This window comes from Amia ocellicauda, chromosome 19 (assembly GCF_036373705.1).
Source record: "Amia ocellicauda isolate fAmiCal2 chromosome 19, fAmiCal2.hap1, whole genome shotgun sequence".
In the NCBI taxonomy this organism is placed as follows: Eukaryota; Metazoa; Chordata; class Actinopteri; order Amiiformes; family Amiidae; genus Amia; species Amia ocellicauda.
The window spans coordinates 15639869-15648894 of record NC_089868.1 but is presented as its reverse complement, the minus strand read 5'-3'; the positions used below and the strand labels follow the sequence as shown (position 1 = coordinate 15648894).

The 9026-nt window shown below is 40.6% G+C and overlaps 2 protein-coding genes across 2 annotated transcripts; one reads left to right on the top strand and one right to left on the bottom strand.

Moving 5' to 3' along the window:
• Positions 1-221: 221 nt before the first annotated feature.
• txndc12 (thioredoxin domain containing 12 (endoplasmic reticulum)) lies at positions 222-4881 on the bottom strand. The gene is made up of 7 exons (XM_066691680.1): positions 4691-4881; positions 3513-3573; positions 2946-2998; positions 2627-2700; positions 2426-2495; positions 1829-1912; positions 222-1548 (listed from the first exon to the last, which is right to left on the bottom strand). Exons 1-7 carry the CDS (start codon positions 4785-4787, stop codon positions 1469-1471), a joined length of 519 nt encoding a protein of 172 aa, XP_066547777.1. The 5' UTR covers positions 4788-4881; the 3' UTR covers positions 222-1468.
• A 428-nt stretch (positions 4882-5309) lies between these two features.
• btf3l4 (basic transcription factor 3-like 4) lies at positions 5310-8439 on the top strand. The gene is made up of 6 exons (XM_066691681.1): positions 5310-5467; positions 6322-6383; positions 6696-6809; positions 6933-7134; positions 7454-7513; positions 8038-8439. Exons 2-6 carry the CDS (start codon positions 6330-6332, stop codon positions 8082-8084), a joined length of 477 nt encoding a protein of 158 aa, XP_066547778.1. The 5' UTR covers positions 5310-5467; positions 6322-6329; the 3' UTR covers positions 8085-8439.
• The last annotated feature ends 587 nt before the right edge of the window (positions 8440-9026 follow it).

Genomic DNA, 9026 nt, shown 5'->3' with positions numbered 1-9026 from the left:
CAGCATGTGATGCCATCTTGTGGATGGAAAGATGTGTGCTTTAAATCTTCAGTAAAGCTAGTTGATGCAAATTTAACACAAGCCCAGATGGTTTCTGACAACTTTCTCACTTCATGCGACTAGTTCTGTGAATAAAGACACACATATACTCTCTGGTAACCAATATAATACAAAGTCTTAATTTTTTTTATACTGAAATGACTAGAATACAGGGTGAAGACTTTCTTGTCAAAACTTTATTTTACACTGCGCCGTATAAAAAAAAATACAATACAGCATGGCAATACCATCCTTCATTGCAGGGATTATTCCCATCCCCCCCAATTGGAAACAAGAACACAGTCTGGTAATGCAGGTATAAATCAAAGGTCGAATGCTATTTTCATACATTAAACACAGACACAACAACACGATATATAACCATTTAAAAAATCTAGTTCATTTGCAGCCCCTTTACAAAAAGAAACTAACAAAAACATGCACTGTAGTGGTGATGCTAATCTTGATAAACTGGTCTTATAAAACGCCTTTCTTAGAAATGGTCTATTGACAAGAATGGCGAGCTGTGGTTTAACACCGTACTGCACATTTGTAATGTCTTTGCTTCATAACAAGATCTTATCAATGCTGTGACGTGTCACTGTAAGTCATGCAAGGGAAAGGAAGACAATCTTAAAGTCAGTTAGGACAGGGGTTAATTAAAATAATCAAGTTATTAATCTAGCGTGTCTAGAAGGTCTATAACGGACGGTTTCTCAATTGACAGTAATGCAAGTTTCCCTCTGATGTTTCCAATAATAAAAAATGTTAGATTTAAAAAACTCCAAACATGGTGATATAAATACCTGTTTAAGTACCCAAAGAGCAGTGACAAAAGCATATTTCAAAATGGCAGAGGGAGACACCACTCATGTTAAAACCAGTCGTGTTCTTACTGACCAAAATGCCTATAAACTACAAATGAAGAAGAAAAAAAAAAGAATATATATAGTGTTCAGATATTAGGCTGTGCTCAAAAATAATGATACTGTTAGTGTAGAAGGGGAAGTATAATGCAGTAACAATGCCTGTAACTAATATGAGAATCTGAGCCCTTGCTATCTCGCCAGAGTGAGGCTTCTCTCTTTAACTGCGACCCGGAATATGGTTTGAAAACAAATTAATTAAGGATTCAACCATAGTTGTAAAATAGATCATTCACACAAGCCAAATGTAGGCTGTTTCCTTTGGTTCTTCATAGACATTGTTGGTATATATTGTAGTTTTATAGACTGGGGAAAGAAGTCAGCACTTCAGCTGACTTTAGGGAGATTTTAATTTAGCAAATTGGTATCCTCTTTAAATTCTGTTCTGTTTCTGGGTATTCCAGCAGTGAGTGAAGATCTCTGGCCTGGGAGAGTGGTCAGGAGGTGGTGAGGCAGGGCTCCTCGCTGTATCTGCCCAACTGTAACCCCCCCACACATCTCCGTTACAGCTCGTCGGCCGCATGGGACTGTCGGAACGCGTCACCCGTCAGCAGCTCCTGAGCTTCCTTCATCCCAGACACAACTGCATAGGATTAGACACCGAGATTAGACGCACTGCGAGAAACCTGATTGATGGAAGTTATTACAAAATAGCACTTTACAACCACCTAGTGGCCTCTCGTGATATTCTTCCTTATGGCCCTGGCACGTGTTATAGGACATCTTTATCTCAACACAGGGGGAAAAAAAGATAAAGCTCTTTATTTCTGTCCTTCAGCCATCCAGACAATGAGAAACATCTCCACAGGGTCCTGATGGAAGATTCTGAGTCATGAATTATAACGCGATCATGGCAAACCTACCTTGGTCAGCATTACTGTAGAAGTACTTGTAGTTGGGGTTTCCGTTTTTGTTGGTTATTTCGGGGTGCACTTTCCCAGAAGGATCTGAAACACACAAGCAGTCACATGCAATGGGATCATGAGTCCAGCCTGACCCATTCTTGACACTTATTTTGTCTGAAGGCAGAGAGGAATTGCAGCTTCAGAATCCAATTAGGGCTGTCTGACCCGCAAGCAACAAACTCAGATCCTTACTGTGCTGCTTCCTGCAGAGTCAGCAAATTGAAAACCTTAAATAATGCTGAAGAAAAAAATTAAATAAGCAAAAGCAAGCAGATTAAATGTAGCAGCTAGACGTGTAGTGGTGTAGATATAGAAGTCCTAGGACAAAACTGTACTGTAAACTGTAAAATTCAGACAATCCAATCCATGATTAAAGGGTTGTGCAGCTGTGCATCATGGGAGACGCACAGCAGAGGGCACAATAAGCTCATAAGCCCAGACACCCAGATGATGCACAATGCTATCATTCTCGCCAGGCAGGTTTTCTTTAATCAGGCCAGTTCAGCAGGCAGCCCATTCCTCGGGCAGAAGTGCCTACGCGAGACAATATCTTACCAAGGAAGAGGATTCTGGGAATATAACCTCCATCAGGGCTGAAGGCTTCGTCTTTGGGCTCTTCTTCATCCTGTGCACAGAATTTGAGTTTCAAGATGTTATGCAGGTACAGTAAGGATGAAGGCTAGCACTTATCACGGGGTACATTTTCAAGAGGTTAGAAAATCATACATCTGACACCGTTTTCTCTTTCATCCTCACCTCAAGGTTGACCATGACGAAGTTGTGTGCCAGCTCGGATATCTCTTTAGACTCCGCAAATTTGGGCTTCAGGGCTAAGGAGTAATAAAGAGAAAGAACAATATTCACCGGTACTTCTGCGCAATTCACAGCAGGCCAACGACATCAAAATGAAATACCCATTTTCTCATTAGCATAATAAAAAAACAATCCTTGGGACAGCCTGATCCATATTTTATACTTGTTCTTCAGGGGATTCATCTATTGAGAACAGCACAAAGAGTGGTCAGTAGACAGGCTTGGACACAAAACTTGGCACACACGGACGGCGCTGGCCTACCTTTACAGGCTCCACACCACGACTTATGGATGATAACCATCAAGGGCAGCCCACTATATACAAAAATATAAGACGCACGGTCAGATCACACTACCACTCACACTGCAGTGACCTTGTCACACTTAGGTACCAGGATATCATTTCTATTATCCTGTGTGCGACACCAATGCGCCTTTCCCGAGGTGTGAACTTGGCATAACAAAGACAAGACAGGAGCTGAAGCTTTGTGCCGTGTCAGTGAGGAACAGCGCTGGATTGCTGCCAGAGTTCTTCACCTGCTGACAACAGCGAAACACTACAGAGGTTAGCCTCCAGTTCTCCATTTCCACCTTCACGAGACGAGAACACAGCTCAAATGTCAGGATGTTATAAGAGTTTAAAGTTACATACAAGTTTGCCCTGATATGCAGCTCCCCTAGTGTATAATCAAAATGGACAAACTGAACATTGTACCACTGAGGAACCACTACCATCCTATAAGACCACAGGGGTTCCAGTTTTCATTCCACATGAGATTGTAGCAGCTTAATTGAACACTTTGTGAATAAAAAACAAAAAAAAGGTTACCTGGCTTCTGCCTCTTTCTTGCCATCATCAAAACTCCTCCAGTGAATGTTATCTCCAAACCCTATGCAGACACAAACAACTCAGTCAAGAACGTGTGCAAAGGGAGTCGTACAATCTTCTGTGTTTTAGAAACAAGAAGTCAGCAAAAGCATCTTGGCTAGAAAGATCTCTGCACTTGAATAGGCTGTTGATTTACCTTAGATTTTCCACTGTCATTAACTACAGTAGTAGATTGAATGAGTTAAAAAAATAAGTTGGAAACGAGATATAATATTCGTGAGATCATCCTTATAATATAATAATATCCTTATTCTCTTTGATGTCCTCCACACATATTTGTGATTAAATAAAACTGAATCTCTCATTGTGCAACGTGGCCACTCAGTTCTGTAAAACAGGTTTTGGTTAATATCTAATGGTCTGATGTGTCCTTATTTCTTCAGTCACACGATCCTGCCAAAGGGAGTAGTCTCTAGTGAAAAGCAGTTTTGTCACCATTAAAAAAAGCTGTTGTGGCTTGGGTGGAAAGCTCAATAAAACTAGCTGGACTGTGGAACTCAACTATCAATGTTGTTCAGTACAGTGCTTGTGGGTTTAAATATCAAGAAATTGATAACATCAATAATACTGAGAAGAGAAAATTGTATTGCAGAATGACAATCCTTATTCTTTGAAATATAAAAATAAACTTGTGCCAACCACCAGACTTCCCCCTAGTATCCAAACAGACACTATTAGACATTTTTTGAGGTTTTATTAATCTAAACATGAAAAAACTGCATTTCACCAAATGCATTGAATTAATAAATTGCTTAATTGTAACCTTCTCTATCCAGTTAATTCTGATTTGTAGCAACAGCACATTTTACACATGGTAGCCTGAATGCGTTTGTTACTAATGTTATGGGTGTAAAGACTGGCTGATCTACATACTACAACGCACTAGTCATGTTTAATACATGGTAAACCTGGTCTCTCTAAGGAGCACACATAAAACATTTCCAGCATGCATTCATGAGTGCAGCAAGATCATGAACATGTTTTTATGCACTGAAAACCTCCCAACACACGCAGCCATGTAGCGAATGATGCACATTTGCAAACAAAGATAAAGCAGTGTGTAATGCACTGCCCACACATGCATCATTCATGAATCATGCTAAGATACCGGACCTTACCTTTTCCCAGCCCTTCCTCTGCAGTTACCTCTACATAAAAACCGAAGAGAAAGGGGGAAAGGGAGAGCAAAGTGAAATGTATGAACGGAATCTGCATCTTCCCGGAGAGCTTAAGATCACGATAATTGCAGTCTCCACTGTTTCGCCAAACCAAACCACAAACCCCCCGGATCCCGGTGTAATTGTACACTCCGGAACCGACCTCACGAAGGAAATGACGCTACGGGGAGGGGTTGTATGTGTGCTACCTTAAAGAGATAGGTCTTTTTCTGCTGCAATGTGGACCATGTTGATAACCGTTCAGTGTTGCTGCATATGGAGGCATTAGTGAAAAACTTACATCATTTTTACCAACACAATCTTTTTGCGTTTCCAAATACAGTAATGACTTTATGAATTGTAGATGGCATGAACACAATGATTGATTTATTGTCTAATAGTATATGGGTTATACGAAAGTCGCCCATAGGTGCTGTGGGAAAAAAAAAACATTTTATTTTAAAGAAAGCACAACCATTGACAATGTGTTCCTACTTCACTGGTTGTGCGCAACGAATCCGGGGGACGGCTTTCCCTGCGACACCCTCCTCCTTTCCGCACTTCCGGGGGCGGGCTTCCGCGTCATGTGACCGACGACGCATGTTCTCCCTCGGATCCGCCATCTTGCCTCGCCGCGTGTTGCTGCTGTTGTCTCTGCGTCGCTGTCGGGAGCGGGTTGCACGGAAGAACAGCTCGACTACCAGCCTGCAAACCTCGGGGACCGGAGCCAGGACAAAGGTGAAATGACGGGCAGGGACGGCGTGTGAAAGACCGCCATAACACAGTCGAGTTCATTTGTCAGTCGTCTCCAGTCACCGTGAGCGCAGGGGCCGGTGTTTATTAATAGAGTCGGTGCACTGCTGTGTTCAGTCGTGGGTCCGCAAATGGGCCTTGGCGTTCAGGCGCCACACAATCCCGCTAACTGAACTGTGTAGATCGGTTCAGGCGCAGGATGCGGGTTTTTTAGTGTGCGGTGTTTTGTGGCGTTGTAGAGACAGTGCCTGGTGCTCGTGTATTCAAGTACTTTGGACGCAACGCTTTCCGGCTCTTGTGGCTGAGAGTGTATCGACGCCAATCTATATTCGCCTACATAATTGCATAAGAACATGTAGGATTAAATGTCGGTGTGATCAGGTCAATACTCACTGATCGCACGGGTTTTAAGGCTTATATACAGTTAACGTGTATAATACATACGCACACTTTACCTTCTAGTGGAGCGTAATGTGAATCTAAACGTTGAATGGTTACTCATGTTACAGGCATGCATCGCCAAAAGCGCTGTGTCTGCAGCCATAGTGGTGTGGGGGTCAGATGTCATGTGTGCTCAGTTGTTACCCCCCATGTATATCCCCTGCATTGCACATCACGACTAATGCACTTCTACATTTTAAAAATTAAAATCGTACCTCAAGGAAACGTGAGGCAAGCTCACAATGTATTAATTTGTGACTTAAATACACTTCAATATTTGAAATAAATCGAGATGTCTTTTATTACAGGACACTTAAGAGCAAAACGTCCTGTTTTCTCCATTGTGCTGTTGTGAAAACCTACTAAAACTATTGTTAATGGTATCTTTTCTGTTTCAGATAAAACTATGAATCAAGAAAAGTTAGCCAAGCTTCAGGCCCAGGTCCGAATAGGTGGAAAGGTATGAAATTGTTCTGTTTTATTGTGTGTAGTGTTGTAACATTCAGAAAAAACAAAATAGTAGCATCTTACATTTTTTTAAATAAGTGTAAATAATGAAGTCTTAGATTAGATGTGACTGATCTTAGTCTCCTAAATACTATAGATATTTTTGTATAAATTGTAATTTCTTGCATTCTGCTCTTTCTATGGGTTCCTAAAGTTTGACTCTCAAACAACTATTTATATTTTCTTCTGCATCTACTCATTTTTTTCCTGTGCCTACCCTTATTCTTTGCTTATATTGCCCCTCTTCCTCCTGTTTGGTCTACAGGGAACAGCACGTAGGAAGAAGAAGGTTGTACACAGAACAGCAACCGCTGATGACAAAAAACTACAGAGTTCTCTAAAGAAACTGGCCGTGAACAACATTGCTGGCATCGAGGAGGTGGGTAACCTGTTAAAACCTGTTGTCTTATTAATTTGGCAACATTTAGATGATTTTATGGGTGGCAATATGCCTTCTTAGCAAAGTTATTGAATGTGCGTTTTATTGTGCTTCCCTCTGCAGGTGAACATGATTAAAGATGACGGGACAGTGATTCACTTTAACAACCCTAAGGTGCAGGCCTCCCTGTCAGCCAACACCTTCGCCATCACCGGCCACGCAGAGACCAAGCAGCTCACAGAGATGCTCCCCGGCATCCTTAGTCAGCTGGGTGCAGACAGCCTGACTAGCCTCCGCAAACTTGCAGAGCAGTTCCCACGGCAAGGTGGGTGTTGCACAGAGCTCCGAGATGGGTGCTTGGTTATTTTTGGTGTGTAGGCAATCAAAAATACAGTTCCAAGTTATTTTTTGAGTATTAATGACACTGGTGAAAAGGTGATGTCAGTACTGTTTTTGTTTTTATGCTTTGGGTCCTAGAATAAAGTTCTTGTATTCTTAACAAAGTTTACATTTGTCAACCAGTTAGACTCGCATAGAAAGGCGTTTTTGGTCCTTTAATGAGTTTGAGAAATATTGGCATGTCTGTGCTTGACTTTGGACTACAGAGTGATTAATGTATGTGTTTGTTTCTTTTTACTTCCTAGTGCTTGACAACAAAGCACCAAAAGCAGAAGATATTGACGAAGAAGATGATGATGTCCCAGGTACAAATGATGATTTTTCTTCCCGTTATATTTTGGGGCTTTAGTGGGTTTATATGTCTGCATTAGCAGAGTAAAAAAGCCTACGGAAAATAAAACTAATTTTGTTCAGAAAAGTGTGAAAATATTCAGTTGACATATTAGCAGTGATGAGAAGCAAATACAACGCGAAACAGTCTTCTGTGTACAAAACACCGAAAAATTGAAATATGTATTGATATGTGAAGACAATTCCCTTGGTATTACTCCTTCATTTCTCCATATTCACTCATTCTAATAAGGATTTTGTTATGCATCAACCATCTGGTGTTTTGGTCTATTGTCACTGGTCATCACAAATTGTGTAAAGTCCAGATTGCTGTAGTAGGAGTCATAGAATATAGTCTTATTGAAGCAACAGTATTTATGGTCTGTAAGGCTTGCTGTTGAATGAAAAAAAAAACCTATGATAAGCATTTAAACTGCTTAAACTGTGTTAAAGATATAATGGTGATTCTTGAATTGACATTTGTTTTCTCCCGTCACAGACCTTGTAGAGAACTTCGACGAGGCATCCAAGAATGAGGCAAACTGAGCCTCCACTGGGGAAGACGGGAGGCTCCACGCGTGGGGACTGCAATCAAAGAAGCAGCTTGTTTCAGTGTTTTAACTTTAGAAAAGGAAATTTATAATTTCAACATCGCAACAAACAAGAGACTTTTTTTGTATTTGTAACAGGCTGCTGCAGGATCTTCCATGGAGACTGAATTTTGCACTTAACAGCAGCAAGGCTCCAAACTATTCCCAACTTTTTAAATTGTTTTCCGAATGGCCAGCGTTCTGGCTGTGGTTGCAGTGGTGGGAAAGAAAGCTAGTCTTATTTAAGTTTTTTGTTTCTTTTTTGTTTCTTTCTCTTTATGAAATTCAAAATAAAAGATTGATTAACCTTTTGTATATGGTGCCGTTTTGTTATTGCCTTTTAAATTATTACACACTAAAATGACTACCAACATTAAATTAGATTTTGTGATGCTCAAATGCATCCTCACCCGAATATATTTTAATTGTATTTATCCTTTGCATAATTTGGTCTTTTTCAGCTCTGTTATTCATGTCTACATCTGTCACACTAGGAAAAACAGCTGCATTCAAGTCAAAGTGAGGACATTTTATATTACTACACTGTATTTATGTAATTTCATACTGTGGGTGAGCTTTACTCAGATTTGCCAATTCTTCACATGAGGAAACATTAAAGTAAACCCAATGTTGTTCTAGGAAATAATCAGCAGGAGGCAGTGTTTCCATGTATTACAAATCCTTCTGGTTGTGTTGGTGGGATATTGAGACAATTTGAATAAGATTTGCCAACTGCAGCATTTTTAGCATTTTTATGGACCTGATCATTTCCATAAATGTTTAGAAATCACAGTTCCTGTAGCCGAGGCAGATGGGCAAAATGATCTGGAAACATCCATATGGTTTACTACAATAGGTGCTGTTTACACAGACCCCAGATGAGTACTAATCGTGTTAT

Excerpts from the sequence above, each read along its gene's own strand:
- txndc12 (XM_066691680.1), bottom strand. The coding sequence starts at position 4,787 with ATGCAGATTCCGTTCATACATTTCACTTTGCTCTCCCTTTCCCCCTTT. Across the intron at positions 3,574-4,690 it reads AGAGGAAGGGCTGGGAAAAG|GGTTTGGAGATAACATTCAC; the intron begins GTAAGGTCCGGT and ends GTGTCTGCATAG. Across the intron at positions 2,999-3,512 it reads AAGAAAGAGGCAGAAGCCAG|TGGGCTGCCCTTGATGGTTA; the intron begins GTAACCTTTTTT and ends TTTTGTATATAG.
- btf3l4 (XM_066691681.1), top strand. The coding sequence starts at position 6,330 with ATGAATCAAGAAAAGTTAGCCAAGCTTCAGGCCCAGGTCCGAATAGGT. Across the intron at positions 6,810-6,932 it reads ACATTGCTGGCATCGAGGAG|GTGAACATGATTAAAGATGA; the intron begins GTGGGTAACCTG and ends TTCCCTCTGCAG. Across the intron at positions 7,135-7,453 it reads AGAGCAGTTCCCACGGCAAG|TGCTTGACAACAAAGCACCA; the intron begins GTGGGTGTTGCA and ends TTTACTTCCTAG.